General features: G+C 46.3%; 1 protein-coding gene across 3 annotated transcripts in view; it reads right to left on the bottom strand.

The window, feature by feature from the left end:
* SYTL4 (synaptotagmin like 4) overlaps nt 1–19708 on the bottom strand; it is a 69552-nt gene that overhangs the window by 12101 nt on the left and 37743 nt on the right. For 2 of the 3 annotated variants that reach the window (XM_066581408.1, XM_066581409.1), the window contains exons 2-10: nt 16073–16244; nt 10705–10920; nt 7007–7122; nt 6297–6405; nt 5264–5380; nt 4119–4248; nt 2854–2944; nt 2656–2759; nt 316–402 (exon numbers count right to left, since the gene is read on the bottom strand). In XM_066581408.1, the coding sequence (XP_066437505.1) occupies nt 316–402; nt 2656–2759; nt 2854–2944; nt 4119–4248; nt 5264–5380; nt 6297–6405; nt 7007–7122; nt 10705–10920; nt 16073–16191 (1089 nt within the window). In that variant the 5' untranslated portion in view covers nt 16192–16244. Of the gene's footprint in view, nt 1–315; nt 403–2655; nt 2760–2853; nt 2945–4118; nt 4249–5263; nt 5381–6296; nt 6406–7006; nt 7123–10704; nt 10921–11543; nt 15552–16072; nt 16245–19708 lie in introns of those variants that run through there. The other variant, XM_066581410.1, reaches the window with a different exon arrangement.

Here is a 19708-nt window from a genome sequence, read left to right as displayed (position 1 = left end):
TGCATTTGGCAGTCTAAGAATCTCTGCAGCCATTTTGGAAGCCCGGGGGGTCCTGAGGAACAGACGGATCGATGGCAGAATAGGGAGAAAGGACGGAACCAAGTAATATACCTCTGCCCTTCTGGTCCCACAATATACTTTGTCCTGGGATTAGAGGGTCACTTTAACTAAAGGCAACATAATAGCTTGTTAATGCAGGTTTACAGAAGTATCTTATCTATATATATTTATGCATATAAAATTGAGGTAAATTTCTGTACATTTTCTCCATCCTGCGATATTTTATTGGTACAATTAGCATTAGTAGAGACGTACTGTGGAAGCTCCACTGCGCAGGCTGCTTCTAGCTGTGGTCAACCGATGAATTTCCACCAAGTTATCAATATCTTCATCTTCCTCTTCCTAGGTGTAAAGTGTTGTACAACCTGTTAAATGATGATGCCCAAAGCAAGAACAACCCAACAATGAATAAAGCGAGCCGATATCTCTGGACAGTATTCTGGTCCCATTACACAATCTTACTGATGGGGGCTTACGGACCCGAGAGTCTTCCCAACAATAATGGCAGTCAGACAGGAGCAATAATCGCTCACTGAATGGTGAGAGCTCTTCCGGCCATCTGCCTCCAAGTCACAGTGAGCCAGCAGTCCTTCAGATATGAACAACCGACTGTTTACATTGCCCGTTGGTTGGCAGGTTTTCATGTCTGCATAAACTAGACGACGAACGATAAGTGAACGAATTGTCATTCAGGGTTGGCCGTGTTTACACCAAACAATTATCAGCAACTAACTGAATGATATCAGTCAGTGTATAAGGGCCAGTAGGCAGAAAAGAGGAAACGCGAGTCAGCAGTAGTCGATCCCTTTTAATGGCCAACTGAAAAGATGCTGAAAAATATCAGCTCTCCAGACTACTGATGAATCTCACTTTAAAGTCATTTTAACCTAGTAAGGGCCAAGCACAGTAAATTCACGGTGCTTGGTCTTGGGCTTTAATCGCAGTCGATCGTAAAAATATGGCGGGGGATTAAAGCCTCAACTCCTGCAATCAATCAGAAGCAGGTGGGGTTGTCAGCTGTTAGTCACAGCTGATAACCTGGAGGAGAAAGGAGAAGTGCTTTCCTGAGTACACCGTGCTGAATGAGCGCTATGTACTAAAGAGTGAAAGGGGAAGTGTTTCTTTCACTACGCGAGCCGGCAATCAGGTGACCGCCAGGATCCTCTGGCACAGCAGAGCTACAGGGTCCTAGCAGACCCCGATCAGCTCTGCCAGTGACTATTGTCACTACAGGGGATGTTTTCCCTGTAACTGGGGCTCCTATGGATGCCTCAGCTACAGTGAAAAAAATGTCAAAGAAAGAAAAAAAAAAAAAAAAAGACCATGTGAATGTCCCCCAGAGGTCTTATATGATAACATGGGGGACATGGATAGTAAAAAATAATAGTTACATGAAGAAGTAAAACAAAATTACAGAATGAAATAAAAAAATATATACATAAAAAAGAAAAATAACCCAAAGTCACCGCCAACCAAAACAGTCGCCGTATGCGCCCTTTAATCCGAAAACATACATATATATCAAAACGTACGAAACAAAATGAGGAACCCGTTCCATACTTCCTTTATTTTATTTTAGCGTAAATATTCTAATTAAAAAAAGAACTATAAAAGTTTTTTTTTTAAACTTTTTTTTTTAGCATTTTACACCCAATAAAACTAAACAACGGGAAAAAAAAGAGTCAGTGAAAAAGATATTAAAAATTAGCCCTATATGTCACAAACAAAAAAAAATGCAGCAAAAATAATTTTGGGAGCTGAAGGAAAAAAAAATAAATAGGGCAGTTAAACCACCACATGCATAAAATTCCTAAAAAGGGTCTGGTCCTTAAGGTACAAAACAGCCTGGTCCTTAAGGGGTTAAAAGAAGACCAAGTCAAGAAGCAGCTTGTGTCCACCTGAAAATTGCATGTGCGGCCTCAGGGACACGGCACCGCCATACGGACAATGCCTATACACATACATAGTCCTGAGGCTCAATAGGCTGTCCATACACCACCATCCAAGAGTCTCCACGTACCTCCCTCCCCTGCTGGGGTAGAATACCTGCATAACACAGCAAGCAAGGCAAATGGGAGATGCTACAATGCCCCCTATTGGAAGTCTGTGTCTCTGTAAGCCAGTGTGTGCAGAAGGATTCTGGCTGGGTCAAAGGATAAAAACCTCCGTAACAACCTGTCTGTAGAGTGTTACCTCTTCCTTCTGAGGACGACACTGCTTTGGCTTATATCTCAGATGTAGACCTACAAGGAAGCCACCTTACAATGGGTGGCGCTGCAGAGGCATTGTACCATCTTCTATTTGCATACCTTATCTCCCAGAGAAGCATTGTACAGCTTACAAGTCTTCTCATGCCAACTTAGCACTTTCCAGAAGGACAAATAATAGCCCCTGACCCACAGCAAGCAAAGGAAATCTGGGAGTTTTAAAAAAATAAAAATAAAAAGTTCCCATCTGTATGAAGTTGGAGGCCTCCCTAAGTGCAATAGAGGTTGATAGATTTCTACAGGCGCCACATCACGGAACCGTACAGCACAGACCTGTAAACAGCCATATGCTTAAGCCAACCTGTTCAAGACTAGCCACGACACGTACCATCTCAGCATTGAGTCCAGGAACGGATTTGCTGCGGTCACCCATCGCGTTTCCTTCTTCTGGCTTTTCTTCTGGGCGTAAATCTATTACTGACTTGCTGTAATCTAAACCACCAGAGAGTAGAATGAGGATGTAGGGTGTTTTATGCCAACGCCATATTTGTGATTACACTGAGGAGGAAGGTGTGAATTGCTCTACCTGATGGCTTGAGGAGTCTTCGAGGATTCTTCTTGAATATAGCATCACTCTCGTCCGCAGAGCCCGCGCTACGATTACCTAAACGTGGTTCCTGATGGAAGGGGTAACACATACATAAAACCAGTAAGTATAGGTATATATCAGTCCACACGGCAATCAAGGGTGGGTGGAGGTGGTCCTGGATCCCTGGACTGCTTACAGCAAGACATGGCTGAAAACCACACTTATGGAGGTTGTGCCATAATGCAAAACTGCTCCCAGAATGCAAGGCCTTGGGGTCTGCTCCTAGCACCAATCAGCTGATTTTGAAAGGGAAAATGTCAGAACAACAAATCAAATGTATTGATCAGTGGGGATTCTGGTGCTGAGACCCCCACTGATCGCTGAAATGAAGGGGCTTTTGAGCTCATCAAAGCGCTGTGTTCCTTGGCAGTCGTCATTGCCCGCTGGCTCCTCTTAGCTTGATTCTGTCGTCCGCTGCCATCTATAGAAGTGAATGCGTCTGTCTTGAGCTGCTGAGGGAAGCTGACAAGCAATAGAGACTGCTGAATGGGCACAGCTGAATGGGCACAGCACTTGGATGGGCTCTGCAGACCCTTCATTTCAGCAAATCAGCAGGAATCTCCACACCAGGCCCCCCCCCCCATGATCAAAAAGTTTTGACGTGTCACTATAAAAATATCAATTTTTTAAAAAAGTGCAGTTAGTTAGTGTTCAAATGCTGTTCAAGAATTTTGCTTGCTTTCAACTACAACTAGATGGAGCTAAAGAGGTGACGGTATACAATACACTGAACTCCATAATAAATGCATATACCGTAAGCGCCCCCTAGTGGTGACCACAGGCAGACAGAATTTCATTATTTAAAGTAGACCAGTCACCAACTACAAAATGTCAGTATTCCTAAATACTTGTATTTCCCATAAAACAACTATTCCGGAGTGTCTTTTCTTAGAATTCTTCACTGTGCCATTCTTGTTATTTCTCTTGGATATTTCTGATTAAATTGACAACTGCGTGTTACTATTCACCTTATTAAAGGGGCGCACCCTTACACATTGACCATCAGCAGGATTTGGCGGACCACTGCACCTCGTAACACGTCGTTGTCAAGTTATTACAAATGTTTTAGTATGAAAAACTGATGCAAAAAAAATAAATAAATAAAAAATAAAAAATAAATAAAAAAATTAAAAAAAACCCACACAGGGTTAGAGTAAACCTTCTCTTTAAGAGGGAGGTTTGTGCCCGATAAATACACCTACCCCTTCTGAATCCGAATGTTGATGATCCCGCGAGCGGACAGGGACAGTCAGGGTGTCCACTTTCGCCCCGCTGGGTCCGTAGAGTTTTCTGCGATCTGGAGAAGCACTGAGGTTCTCTGAAGAATTCCTCCTTGAACACAAAATAAAAATGATTAATTCTCCATTTCCCAGCACCTCAACACCACAAATTCCTGAAAGCAGGCAGGTTTCATAGAAAAACAGTCCTTCCACATGGCCCTCATGGAACAAATGCCAATTGGTGCCCAAATACTACAGCTGCACATTGTGGTTTATGGAAGTGCTGTCAGTGGTTAGTGGTGGTGTCCCTGGTGGCCCAGGGCAGTGAAGGCTTATATGCTCCACTTTCAGGTTGCTCTTGAGCGTTCAGTTCTTCGGAGTCACCTATGAAATGGGGGCCTTGGAGTATTGTCCAGTTTACGACCTCCTAAAACCTTCTCTGCCTTGAAAACTAGTGCTTTTTCTTCTTTATGTGACCCTCTGGTCTTGCAGCAAAATTCCATACAGAGACTGGAGGGAGAAATTTCCTTCTGTTAGTCTCAAGCACTGATGTCCCACAATTGTGCCCGTTCTGCACCCCATTTTCACTTGTTTGAGATGGCTACCACAATCTCCTAACTGCCTAACTTACGCTGTGCCTTGGAGTGTTAGGGAACCTTCACAGATTCAGAACCAAAATTCACTCCAAACCGAATGCCAAATCTGCATTGCTGTTCTCACTATGCTAATTTTTATAAACAGGCAGCTGTTTTGGGGGTTTTCACAGCTGTCTGTGTATGGATTCTGACTTGGTTTTCAATTCCCAATCATTATTCTAATGAGTTGCATACATGAGGGTCGGACATCGATTTTCAGTAATGCTGCCATCCAACAGGTGGCGCTGCAGAGGTATTGCTCCATCTTCCTTATTAGAAAACAGAGCCTAAGGCTGAAGCTAGACGGCAGCTTGACCAAAGATAGCTGGGTAGCCCTGTGACTTTGGACTGCCATTGAGGTCAATGATGTTGCAGTGTGACTAGTCAGTTTCCTCGGATTGGCAGCTGGGTTTTTGTCCAATATGGTTTCCAGGATTTTTTCTCCAAATGAGTTGTTGTTGTGCTTCCGTCGCTATAATACCGGACAGTCACCTGGACAAGTTGGGTGTGCTTCTCTTGGAGTCGGTCTTGTAACTGCTGAGGCTCATCTGCTCTGTGGATTCGGTGTCGCTTCTCTGGTCCCTCAGATCTGGAGATCCACTCACTCCACTGCAATACAAAAGAAACCGCTGGTGTTGCTGTGCAGGGTGTATACCAGGGCACAAGCCGCCAGCTGCCAGGGGGAGCGCCAACAAGTCGCCAGCTGCCAGGGGGAGCGCCAACAAGTCGCCAGCTGCCAGGGGGAGCGCCAACAAGTCGCCAGCTGCCAGGGGGAGCGCCAACAAGTCGCCAGCTGCCAGGGGGAGCGCCAACAAGTCACTCGCTTTTGCTCAAGTTATTTAGATTCAGTGTTATGGCAGCAAGCTGAACCTTTGCACCTGGTGAAGGAAAACGTAACAATGGCTCTGTTCAATCGAACCTCTGTGCAGGTTCGGTGGTTTAATAGTTAAAAGCTATGACGCAAACCCAGCTGAAACATTTAACTTTGTCTAAGTTTTCCATTAATAATTTAGTCCATGACCCCCATAAAATCAGGCGCTCTTACTGTGGCCGGCGCTAGGGATCTACAGGATTTCTGCCATGTTCAGTAATGGAAAATGAGGCCCCGATGTATTAAAGGGAACCTGTCAGCATGTTTCAGCCCCATAAAATACATTATGGCACTCATAAGTGAGGGGACGGAGGGTCTGGGGAGCTGTGTCACAAACTCACTGGGTTCCCCATTCCTGCGCTGTGCCCCCAAGTAACCAGCACAACTCTTTTTAGAAGGCGCCCATGGAAACGAGCGAGACAGTGCGTGCAGAAAACCTTCTGGTAAGAGTCATTTTGTACCCCACGCAGAGTTCTTTGGGGCACGGCGCAGGAAGAGGGAACCCGCTAAGCATGAGGCACGGCTCCTCTGACCCCCCTCACCAACGAGCCTCATAACTTAGCTGATGGGGCTCAAACGTGCTGATGGGCTCCCTTCACAGTTGTGATCGCCCGATGTTTCTACTCCATTGCCAGAGATCCGCTCTCTAGTTACCCAGCAGCCTTTGCTCTCTCCTGCGGACTCCTCTGCCCTCTTCTTGCCTTTTGATCGGCCTGTTGTGATAATTCCAGCAGCGTCTGGCCAGTTGACTCTCGTTTGTTGACTGTAAACATGAATATCAAGGAGATCAAAGTCATTTCTTCCCTCTGAGATATGTTACAACTAAAATGTTGTGGCCCAACTCTATACTCGTCCTTCAGAGTCAGCAGGCACCAAAGACAACACTCTGTCTTACACCTTAAAAAGATTGTATCAAGACGGACCACAGGACAGGTGACAAGTCTGATCAGTGGGGCCTCACAGACTCCACTGGTCATCAAAACAGGGGTCCCGAATCCCCCCCCCCCATACGAATCAAGTGGCAACCATGTCCAGGGCTCGGAAGTCTCCAACAGTCCATTTTGGATGCCAGGCGCCATTCATACGAGGAATACACAGCGGGACACAGAGGTCAAACCTACAATGATAAACACTTCGACCCCCTGTCAATAAGTTCAGATACTTTGATAACACAATAAAACACATCAGTCAACAGCAGCTTGCCGACAGTTTCCAGTTTGGCACAAATACGGTTTTACATTTTCCACCACTGGATAGTTGACCGATCGAGCTTTCATTGAAATAATTTAGGTTATCGTACACAAAAGCAGACAATTTACTTTAGGGAAATTTAGGACATTTCCACTTCAAATCAATTATTTTACCTGGAGCCGGAGGTTTACGGCGTAACGATATCCTCACTAAATCGCTGCCGAGCCGGTTAGCAAAACGGTTCACCCGCTGATCGTAAAACCAGTCGCCCGTCGCCTTCTTCAGCTCACTGCAAAGATTGAACACATATCACATGGTTTATATTCTACCTCCTCATGCAAGAGGCAGAAAAACCTGATCCACGGCGGCAACTACTGCAACGCTCCTGTAATCCGGAATAATTGGGACGTGACAGGTTGAGAAATTGGATATTCTGGATTATTAGAGGGTCACCAAAATACTCATAAAACTCACTTGTAAGATGCGAAAGAATGCCAGCCATATTTACTAAGACTGGCGCATCCCACATCGGTACCAGTAGCGTGACAAAGACCACAACAGGCGAGTGTAGCATCTGTTTTTTGGCATGGTGGGGAAAAAATAAAAAAAAATAAAAAAAAAAATCACTTGTTTTTGCACCTTGATATGCTGCCACATATTTGCATCAGTACGAGGAAACTGCTGGAGCGACTTGTGGCAAGTTTGTTAAAAGGCGCACAGCTCTTAATAAGCGTCTTACATTTGGGACTGAAACATTCAAACAAAATCTAATCTACGTCCTCTTTGCTCGGCTCCATTTCAGACTAAAGTTTCTGCACATCTTCCTGGAGACGCTTTTCTCATAACTTTTCAAATTTGTCCAGTGATGACAAAAGTTCCAAATTTTAGATCAAATTTGCCCACAACCTCATTTACAAATTTCAGTACAAAACTGGAAGCAATGTGGAATTAAAGTCCCAAATTATAAGGCTTATGAAATGTTAGCTCGAAGGATACCTAAAGCAACCCCCCAGCTTCGGGACAAACTTTTGTCCTTGAACCAGAGGGAATTATATTACCTGTCGATAATCTTTTTGGCCGGCCCTCCATTACGGGTGCTGTTTGTGAGATGCCAAGATGGCTGCTGCCATTTTGTAACTACACTGTCCACTGCTCAGTGATTGGTCAGCGCTGATCACATGAGCAGCTCTGGCCTATCACAAAGCATGTATAGTGTATTGGCAGTAACAATGTGATTAGGCGGTCTACAGATTTTGCTGACCATCGTGACAGATTGTGGCAACATTGGGAAATGGCAGAATGGAGAGATTGCTGAGAAGATCTACAGGTACTGTATGTCCCCACCCTCCAGTCTAGGGACAGAACTTAGTCCTGATGCAGGAGGGTGGCTTTAAGGTGTTTTTACATCAGCCGAATTATTGGCCCCGATGTAATCAGTGCCAATCAATACACACATTAATCAGGCTGAATACTATTGATGACTGGGGTTGCCACCCAGCAACTCACCAGGCGGCCGGTAATCATGTCCAAAGGCATTACTGCCATTTATTTTTTAATCGCCATATTAACGGCAGGTAAAAAAATAGTCAGTGGAGAGCATGTCCGACTGGGCAGCAACCATTTCACTCTCTGTAGTCCTACTTCGGCCACTGCTGTAGTAATCAAAAACCATGACCCGACCTCTCCGGCATTTGTATTTCTGCATGTCCTGTACGCAGCACAGACACCAAGTGAGTGAAATACTGGATGGTGCTGCCCACTGGAGGTCAACGGTGTGGAGGGCGAGAGGGGGCATGATAGGTCACTATTACTAATGGGCCACTAAGGAGGGGGGCGGGCACTTATTATTGGGAACACTATTAGTCCTGAAGCAACTAAAGGGGCACTATTACTATTGGGACCACTGGAGGACGACACTATTGATCTCGTATATCTGGACTTCTCTGAATCATTTGACACTGTGCCGCATAATAGGTTGATATATAAAATGAGGCAGCTCGGTCCGGGCAAAAACGAGTGTATCTGGGTAAAGAACTGGCTCAGAGATAGAAAGTAGAGGGTGGTACTAAATGGTTCATACTTTGATTGGACCACCATTGCTAGTGGGGGTCATAGGGTTCAGTACTAGGCCCCATTCTGTTCAATACATTTATCAGTGACCTGATAGAGGGGCTGCACAGTTAAATGTCAATATCTGCAGATGTATTAATTATCTTGTATAATTTCGTATCAACGGAGGACAATGTGCAGCTACAAAAGGACCTAGACAAGCTGGGGGCTTGGGTAGAAAAATGGCAAATGAAGTTCAATGTGGATAAATGTAAAGTTGTGCACATGGGCAGGAGCAATAGAAGTCAGCAATATACACTATATGGGGTACAGCTAGGGTAAAGTGATATGGAAAGAGACCTGGGGGTACTAGTGGATTGTAGATTTAACTGGAGCAATCAATGCCAGTCAGCTGCTGCAAAAGTCTTGGGGTGCATTAAAAGAGGTATAGGGGCAAGGGACAAGAACATTATTCTTCCACTATATAAGGCACTTGTCAGGCCCCACATGGAATACTGTGTACAGTTCTGGTCACCGATGCTCAGGAAAGATGTTGCAGTGCTTAAGGAGGTTCAAAGAAGGGCAACTAAACTAAAATGAGGGGACCGGAATACCCAGAGAGGCATCAAAATTAGGACTTTTCACCCTGAAAAAAAAACAAAAAAAAAAACAGGCTGAATTTGATGGACATTGTCTTCTTTCAGCCTAACATACTATGTTACTACGGGGAGGAGGGGTGTCACTGTTGTGGGCACAATTACTACCCGGGGCCAATAAAATAATGGAGGTAAAAATATACATTGTGATAGGCCAGTGGCATTTAAATGTCCCAAACGGCCTTCCTGTTGTCGTCTAGGTATCCTAGCAGCCTAGGGACTGCTGAAGGCTCACAGGGCCGCCATGATTATTTGCTTATTAGAGATTTGCTTGTAGTAGGTCTTTGATCGCTTATACAGTATAATGGAATTGTATTATACTGTATTTTGACCAGCTGCCTATTAAACTATTGCAAGTTCAAGTCCCCTACGGAGGCCAAGTAAAAAGATGATAAAGGCAAAGAATCTTCAATTATTCTAAAAAGAAAAAAAAATTATGGGTATTGCTACATCGCCAAAGGTCCAATTTATTAAAATATCAAGTTATTAATCCTGCATGAGCTTGTCAGAAAAAAAGTACACCATTGCAGAATTGTGCTTTTTTGGTCACTTCGCCTTAAAGAAAGAAAAATTGAATATAAGACTAGTAAAAGTTGTATGCTCCCCAGTTGGTACCAATACAACTACCGGTCGCCCCGCAGAACAACGAGCCCTCACAAGCCCTATGGTGTTAAAAGCTGGAGGCCGAAAGCAATTTTTTTCAAAGGGAATAAAAAAAGTTTTGTAAACTATATACATTTATCACTCACAGGATAAAAGACAACATGTTATTTTTACTGCACCATAAATGCTGCAAAGAAAAAAACAAAAACAAAAAAACAACCACCTCTCCAAAATGGAGCTGGAGCAATTGTGGGTTTTTCCCACTTCGCCCCATTTAGAAATTTTTCAAAGTCTTGTAATACATTATATAGTGCCACTGAGAAACAGAACTCGTCCCACAAAACAAGCCCTCGCGAAAATAATTTAAAAAAAACAAAAAAAAAAAACACATGTTATGACTTTTTGAAAGTAGGAATATCAGGACTGCAGGGCATGACCTGGACGCCGCTGCATCGATGGCCCATAGTCATGAAGGGGTTAAGCTAGTAGTTATCTGTGGTTGAGCGCTTCCCAGTCATACAGGTTTGCATTAAAGACATAAGACGACTATATATGCGACTCACGCCTCCTTGATGCAGACGTTGCACTTCCATCCCCCCATGGAGGTCTCCATCCGGCAGTCCTTACACACCAGGTGGTTGCAGCTCCGGCAGGTGTTTGCCTTGGGGTGCAGGCGCCCCACATTCTGCTGACATCGGGCGCAGGTACGGTCACTGTAGCGCTGACTCCCCCTTTTTGCACCTCGTCTTCTTATATCCAGAAGCTCGTTCTTCAGTCTCCTATTGAACAAAGTAGCAGATGAAGTATTGCAGGCAATATCCATCAATGGTCATTTACCTACATCATATAGACTTCATCTCACAGGCGTCACTAGAGGAGCATGCACAAGGGACCGCAAGCGCAAAAGATTCTTTGCTTACTAATATAGGATATGATAATTTGATCAACTTCAGCCACCACTAGGGATTGGGCTCAATGAAACTGTATGACTCTGTATGCAGTGAGCTCCCCCTACTGGTGGTGGCAGGTAACCCAGACATCCATCCTGAAAAGAAGAAGCAGGAATTGTTTTGCAGCACGTTACTCTCACCCCATAACTGCGTCCGCTGCCCTTGTGATGGGTACATCACCGCTTTACTTCTTTACTCACTTCCTAACCCCATTAAATGTGGCTACGAAGGCTGCATGGAGCAGGCTCAATAACCAAGTCTGCTCCATACCCTATGGCCATCAGCCGCTTTCGACAGCTGACAGCAACTGCTGCGATCGAGCCATTTAAATGCTGTGGTCACATCTCACCTCAAAAGTGGCACTATTGCATTTTTTCCCCTTCATTTAAAATATTTAAAAGTTGTTCAGTATATTATATGGTACCATTGAGAAAACAGGATTTTTTACTTACCGTAAAATTCCTTTTTTTTTTTTTCTTTACCAGGATATCGGGATAGTGGGAAGTTGCTGCCACTAGGAGGCGACATAACACTTGAACAAAAGTTAGCTCCTCCTGTCAGCTATACACCTTCCTGCCTGCTGGGGAAGGTCAGTTTGTCACCAAGCAGTGGTAGAAGTCCTAGCAGAGAAGCACAACCAAAAGCCATGAAACACAATGACACGGTTTAAAACAGCATACCACCAGTAACATCATGTAAAATCTGAGAACTCTAACCGGGAGCCACAGAACTTGGTAACACAATAAAGGGGGTGCTGGATCACCGATATCCCGGTCAAGAAAGGGATTTTATAGTAAGTAAAAAAAATCCCATTTTCTTGTCAGGAATATCGGGGATACAGGATACAGTGCGACGTATACGAGCCCCCGTATGGGGTGGGCATTATAGCGTGCGGCCGTTGTCAGACCACAGTAGATTGTAGAAGCTTGCGGCCAAGGGTGGCATCAGCCAATACCGCCACATGCACCCTGAAAAATTTGGTAAAGGTGTGCATAGAGGACCATGTACCTGCCTTACACACTTGCGCGGCAGACGCCCAAGGTGCACTGCCTGTGATGCTTCCACAGCCCTGGTTGAGAGAGCAGTCACTCGTAAGGGGGGGGAGTCTGGCCCTTGGCTCGATAGGCCTCAGCCACCGCTGAATGAATCCAGTGAAAAATTGTGCCCTTGGAGGTGGCTTGCCACGAAGTGCTCCCTGAGGCAGCACAAATGAGCATCAGAATGCCGGAACGAGGCTGTCTGTGCCAAGTAAATTCTCAGAGCTCAGATGAGATAGAACTTGTGAAGGGCCCTCTCTGTGCGATGCACTGCATGCGGATAATAGGAGGGCATCACAATGTCCTCATTTAGGTGGAAGGCCAAAACCACCTTTGGGAAAAAGGAAGGATTGGGACGCAGAACCACTTTGTCCTGATTAAACACCACGAATGATTGTAGAGCTGAGAGTGCCGCTAATTCTGACACCCTCCGAATGGAGGTGATGGCCACCAGGAACGCCACCTTGATGTTCATCATGCAAGGCGACACGTCCGTAAGGCGTTCAAAGGGATATCGCTGTGGATCATCCAATACCACATTGAGATTCCACACCAGGAGAGGTGAATGGTACGGCAAAACCATATGTGCCACCCACTGTATGAAGGTGCGGACTGATGGAAGAGTAGCCAGCAGTCTCTGGAACAAGATGGTTAAGTGCCGACACTTGGCCCTTAAGGGAGCGGAGACTGAATCCCAACTCCAACCCGGCCTGCAAGAAGGCAAGGATCCTTGAAAAAGTAAGACCTTCATGGGATGCACGGATTGACGTTTGCACAAGGCAAAGAAGCGCCTCCAGACACGATAGTAAATCTTCGAAGAAGACTGCTTCCGCGCCCTAAACATGGTGTGGATAACCCGATCTGTGAATCCTCAAGCTCTAAACATTGCGGATTCAACTTCCACACCAAACGCAGTGTTCGTAAATTCTGGTGGAAGAGGAGCGCTTGCAATAGGAGATCTTCGCAGAGCTAAAAGACACCACGGCACGTCGATAAGCATATCCATTAATTTGGCAGACCATACCTGACGTGGCAAATCTGGAGCGAAGAGCAGCACCGAAATGCGTTCCCTCTTGATGTCCCTGTATAACAGGGAATTGTGAGAATAGGTATGGGTACTGGAACCCAGACCACGGGATGACGAGGGCATCCACTGCTAAGGCCTGAGGGTCCTGGGACCTCGATACGAGCTATGAGGCCTTGCAGTTGAGCCTGGAGGCCTTGAGGTCCACGTCTGGCCATGCCCAACTATGACAAATTTGCTGAAAGAGGTTTGAATGTTGTTTGAACTCACCTGGATCTACCGTCATTCTGCTCAGGTAGTCGGCGATCCAATTGTCCACTCCAGGTATGTATACTGCTGATATCGCAGGTAAATGGACCTCAGCCCAGGTTAGGATGCGGGCCGCCCTGCCATCGCCTGAGTGCTGCGGGTTCCACATTGTCGGTTGATATATGCGACAGCCGTTGCTTTGTCCGTCTGGACTCGGAGTGGGTGACCTGGTAATCGAAGTGCAAAGTTAGGAATCGACAGATAAATTGCCCGAAGCTCCAGCACGTCCAGGAGACGTGCTTCTGCAGCAGACCACAGGCCCTGGGTCATGTGAGGAGGAAGCGTTTTCCCCCAGCGTGATAGGCTGTCGTCGGAGGTGATCACTCTCCAGTGGAGGTTGAGGAATGACTGACTCTAGAGTATGAGAGGAGACGATACCCACCACTGCAAGGGGTGGCAGAGCGACTCCGGAAGACTGATCTGCTGGTCCTGGCTCGAGTGAAACGGCATGAAGGGTATTGCCGGAAACGACGCTACAATAAGAGCCAAGACTCCCATCGCATGTCGGATAGAAATGGAGCGCCGTTGGTGAAGGTTCAGAACTTGACACTAAAACACTTGGCGCTTTGCGACTGGTAGAAACACGCATGTCTGCACAGTGTCTAGGGTCATCCCCAGGAACTCCAGAGATTGTGAGGGGACAAGCGATAACTTAGCATAATTAACCCTCCAGCCAAACAGTTCCAGAGTGAGCAAAGAGATGTACAAACTCTCCAGGTTGGCCGTCTGCGACGGACCCTTGATGAGGACATCGTCCAGATAGGGTATGGCTAGGATTCCACTGGAGTAAAGGAGTTCCATTATTGCTGCCAACACCTTAGTGAAAACCATGGGAGCTGCGGCAAACCAGAAAGGGAGGGCTCGGAACGGATAATGCCTGCCTTGAATGGCAAACCGCAAGAACTGTTGATGTGCTTGCCAAATTAGAACCAGTAGATACGCATCCAGGATGTCGATGGATGACAGGAATTTGTGGTCAGTCCAGGGACGCTATGACCGAGTGCATGGACTCCATGCGAAAATGCCGTACCTGAACATACCTGTTCAGTTGCTTGAGGTCCAGTACTGGACGAACTAATCCATCCTTCTTTGGCACGATGAACAGGTTTGAGTAAACCCTGTAAAGTGCTAGTCTTGCAGGACTAGCACTATGACCTGCTGCGCCAATAGATGGTCGATGGCCCCCAGGAGTTTTCTGGCCTTGGTGGGGCATCTGGGAACAGGAAATGCAAAAAAATGAGCCAGTGGAGTGATGAACTCGATGGCATAACCGGAGGTGACGATCTCCTGAACCCAGGTGCCTGGCACAAACTGGAGCTATGTGGACTAGAACTTTTTCGACTGACCCCCTACCGCGAGGATCGGTGTTGGTCGACTTTCATGGAGAGGGCTCGGAGGAAGAGGGCTTTGTGGGGCGAGGACGCTGCTGTCATGCAGGGCACAGTTTCTGAAAGGGACGTTCCTTGTGCTCCTGCGAACGCATAGTACGGTCCGCTAATCATGAACTAGAGCAATGAAAGGAACGAAAAGACGTGTGGCCTTTGGGTGCCGGCCGAGTACATTTTGGTCTGTTTTGAGGTAACAGTGCTTTTGCCCCCTGTAGCATCCACAATAATCTCATCCAGCTTGTCTCTAAACAAGCAGAAGCCCAGGAAGGGAAGATTAGTTAGCTTTTTCTTAGAAGTGGTGTCTGCATTCCATGCCTTTAGCCGGAGGATGCGATGTCCCATCATCTAGGGAAGCCTCACAGGTGAAACCACCACGTACCTCTAGTTGCGCGAGAAGCATCTCCGCTTGCAGGGAGAGACGTCCGCAGGGGTCTTGAAGTTGTTTGGCCCATGCGACAACGTTATCACATGCCCATGTTGCTGCGAACACCGGTCGCAGAGCAGAACCCACAGATTCAAAAAAAAAACGCCTTGCAGAGGGATTCTATCCTCCCATCACAGAGAATTATGCACCATACTCCACCAGAATAGTGGTATGCTTTGATAAGCAGGCAATCAGCGGGTCCACCGTAGGGGTCAAATCCTACAGAAAAGGGTATAAAACATCAAAACCTTTCAACTTAGCAGGACGTCTGTCAAGCTTTCTTCATTCCAGGGAAAGCTAAACCCACAAATCCTGTGTCTTGATAAAAATAAAAAATTATTCTTGCAGAGACGAGGCATGTCGGTCCTCCTTGGACAGAAAGCTAAAACTAACCTTACCCAGCAGGCAGGAAGGGGTATAGTTGACGGAAGAAGCCAACCTTTGTTCAAGCTCTATGTTGTCTCCTAGTGGTAGCTAGCACCCAATGTATCCTGTATTCCTGACAAGAAATACAACTCGTCCTAAACAAACTGCCATACAGATGCGCTGAAGGAAAAACAAAAAGAAGTCATAACCCTTGGAAGGCGGGGGACGCAACAACTGATTGCTGGAGGTAAAAATAAGTTGACAATTTGCTGCAGATTTTGGTGCAGAACTGCAGCAAATTTCACCCCTTCAATTGGAGTTCAATCAAATGGGTGAAAACAGCTGTAGATCTGCACCAAAATCTGCAGCACATCAGCAAGGTGTGAATGCACCCTTTAAGTTGCAAGAAGAAGCCAAGCTCACTCCTCCTCACCTGATCCGCCGGTCTTCGGCTCTCCGCAGCTCTTCATCTCTCTGGAGGACTTGCAGGATGAAATCCTTTTCTGTTTCCGACAGATAGGACAGATTTACCATTTCTGAAGGTTGTGTCATGGCTGCTCCTCAGCTACCACCAGACAGTGCCGTTAATTCCCGGGTCAGACCGCCTACGGAAAAGGAAAGAAAATGATAGGATATTGGTGCGCTTAGCGGCGCTGCTGGTACAATGGCAGCTCCAGAATTGGGCACGGGCACAAAATACAAAAACATCACACACTTTGGTGCACAAAATGCCATATGTCAAAATTTGTGAATTTAATACACCAGAAAACTGGTGTAAAGAGTTCAGCAAACCTGTCAGAAAAATAAAATACCAGGAAAGAAAAAAAAAAAAAAAAAAAAAACACAAACACTTGCAATTTATTGATATTTTAATATATAAAAAAAAGTTTTGGTTACACACAGGATTTTTGCTTAGTGTTTTGGTCCAATAGGGAAGACGGGGAAGAGAACACTTGCCTGAGCCTGCTATAGTTATTTATTGAGAAGATTTTCATTTAACAATGCACTCAAATACGAAATCAAGTTTCACATATTCAAACATAAGTAAATATGAAATCTTGCATTTTCCATTTCAGTGTTAAAATATCAGAAGCAACATTTTAGCTCTAAGGTTTCATAAAACATTCAGATATACAACAAAAATTTCAAATCAGGGTACTGCATTTAAATTTACCACAGTCCTATTTTGTTCATAGAAGGATTTAGTTTTTAGTAAAATAAGTATAGTTTTGAAAAAAGTACCATATAATCAAAAGAAAAAAAACAAACAAACAAAAAAAAAAAAGAGACAAAGACTGCCTGTCCAGGGGCGTTGCGGTATCCCGCGGGGGATCTCTGTCACGGGAGCCACCGCCCGGGAGCCGGATCTCCGCTGTCAGCTATCTGACAGATAGGCTGACCACAGAGAATCACGGCAATTCGCGGAGTGATGCAAATTGCTGGCTGCGAGCGGAGAATTGCAATGCTTCTCCGCTCGTGGACGGGGGGGGGGGGGGGGGGGGCGGCGCTTTCCATAGCAACGCTATAGAAAGCTTCAGACAGCGTGATTCGCCGGCGATTTACTGCCAGCGAATCATCGCCCGTGGACAGGAGCCCTAAGAATGAGAGGGGGAAAAAAATATATATCACTAAGCACATTTGTAGCGCACTTCATAATCCCCCCTTGACCGACAGTTAATGTGTGGATACAGGTTTGTTTTTTTAAACCCAACAGGAAACGCCTGCAGGAAAACCCCCAAATATGTGGCATTTTTGCAGACTGAGAGACGCCGCCAGCCTTAAGGAAGCAAGACTAGCAGAATAACCCATGTTACTCAAACTATATCCAGTGGCAACCATAGGAGACCAGTCCCCATAGCAAAAAAAAAAAAAAAAAAATTTGTATTACCCCTACATTATGGCCCCACCCAGGGGCGTAACTAAAGGCTCAGGGGCCCTGATACAAAAGGTGAGCTGGGCCCCCCTCTATCTGTATCTGTACCCATACCTAAACCATGCTGCACAGAGGCATAACTTGAAGCTTCTGGGCCCCAATGCAAAACTTGTAACAGGGCCCCCAACTATAATGCTTTATTCATAGTACTGGGCTCCATATATGGAGAAGAGAGGTCTTATGGGCCCTCTAAGGCTCCTGGGCCCGGGTGCAACCGCATCCCCTGCATCCCCTATAGTTACGCCCCTGGCTCCACACAGGACAGGAGGGCCCAGTGTTGGTTTCTAATTTCATGCCCTTTAAAATTACCCTTAGGCCAATTCTCAGACTCATTTGCTGACAATTCAGTTGCTTTTTCGTGAAAGGTCTTGCTCCTAAGGCCTCCTGCACTTGGGTGGAAATTCAGCGGTGGGATTTCCCGCAGAATTTCTGCCCATGCCCGCCTGCATAGGATTGCATTACGTAACGCAATCCTAGGTAGACAGCCGTAGTGTGTCCGCATGAAAACACAAGCGGAAAACAAATCGCGGCATGTTCTTTTTCTGCAGGTCTCGCAGAGGCCTGCACAGAAATGTCAGTGGTGACGGACCGCCTCCTGTCTGCGCATGCGCCGGCTGGGCGGAAGCCGGCACACAGCGCAGAGAGGAGATGCCGGGAGCGGGTGAGTCGCAGGGCTGTGCAGGGGCACGGGTCCGCATCCCACTGTGAGAATTCTTGCAGCGGGATCCGACCCGGCCGTCCGCAGGCGGCCCATGTATGTTCTTACTATCCAGTAGCAAAAGGGATGGTGCAGCCAGAGCTGGAGCCCTCTCTGCATGGGCCCTACAGCAGTTGCATGGCCTGCCTCTACGATACATCCACCCTTGTACAGTGTCCTGTAGGGTGAGTCAGGACACATGCTGAGGAGCTGAGACGGTAGAGTGGTAACTTGTAACAGTGGCACTTACCAGGCTTCCTCCCGGAGGGACACATGCAGTCTCAGCCAGAGCAGCGCTAGGCCTCTTCCGCACACCCCTAGGAGAGGTATGGCCAATATATATGGAACAAGAACATGAACATATTTTTGTCCTTTACCCACCGGTATGACCCTCGGCGGTAATAAAGCAGCTTCAGACAGTGTTAAAGTACCTCAGGTCCTTGATAACGGTCAGGGCCCAGCAAAACTTTACTTGAAGAAAACTTGGTACAAGGCACAAATACAAAAGACGGCCGTGCAGGCAAAACAACAGATTTGAGTTCGGGGAGGAAACATAGGATGACACCGGTCCTGCAGTCTCAGTTATCTGACAGGAAACGCTCCTGGCAGTGGAACTCTCCAGAGGAGGATAGGGGTAGGGTCAATCCACAGACACTCTAGGAGTACAGTACCTCTGCATGGTGATCTCAGCCTTTTCTGAGCACGCTCACTCACAAACTCTCTTCCCCTTACTTCTCTTGCTCTCTCTCCCCTCCACGGTTCCTGGTATAGAGACCCTCAGAAACCACTCCCCTTCTTCCATACTTCACCACATGAGGGTTGAAGGTACCCCCGTGTGGCTGGCACTCCACTCCTCTCACTGCGATGGACTAACTACCACACCCAAATCACTCATATTTATAATCTCTCACATACCAGGTGACAAGACATGAATTGATACATTTGCAGGCATCTCCCAGTCTCATGCAAAGATTAACCTCTCATTTGCTGCAGCTGTGCAATACACATAACAAGGGACTAAACAGTTTACACAGCTCATCTACACCAAATACATTACATGTATGACACTTATGGAGGGGCCAGGAATAGAAGTTCTGGGCCACTACACTTGGGGGAAAAAAAAAAATCTGCCTCTCAGCTTATGTGTCTTGGCCAAAATACTGAACACACACCCGCATTTTATTAGTGTTTCCTTCATGCAGTTTGCTATAGACGTCTGGGGAAGTCCAATGTGTCAGCCAGTGTGACCCACTGTTGAGATACAGGGCAACCCACTGCTATGTAAGGGTGAGTTGTAATCCTGTATTGTGGGACGCACCCATCTATTGGCTGGCTTCTGTGGTATCGTTCACATTACAGATTTAGTTGCATGCAGTCACTCCTCCCCAATCTGGGCTGGGTTGAGTGGGTGGCTGCATAAAAGCCTGCAGTGGACAATT

Source organism: Eleutherodactylus coqui, chromosome 10 (assembly GCF_035609145.1).
Source record: "Eleutherodactylus coqui strain aEleCoq1 chromosome 10, aEleCoq1.hap1, whole genome shotgun sequence".
NCBI classification, from domain to species: domain Eukaryota; kingdom Metazoa; phylum Chordata; class Amphibia; order Anura; family Eleutherodactylidae; genus Eleutherodactylus; species Eleutherodactylus coqui.
Note: the sequence above shows the minus strand (reverse complement) of the source record. Positions and strands in the feature narration are given on the sequence as shown.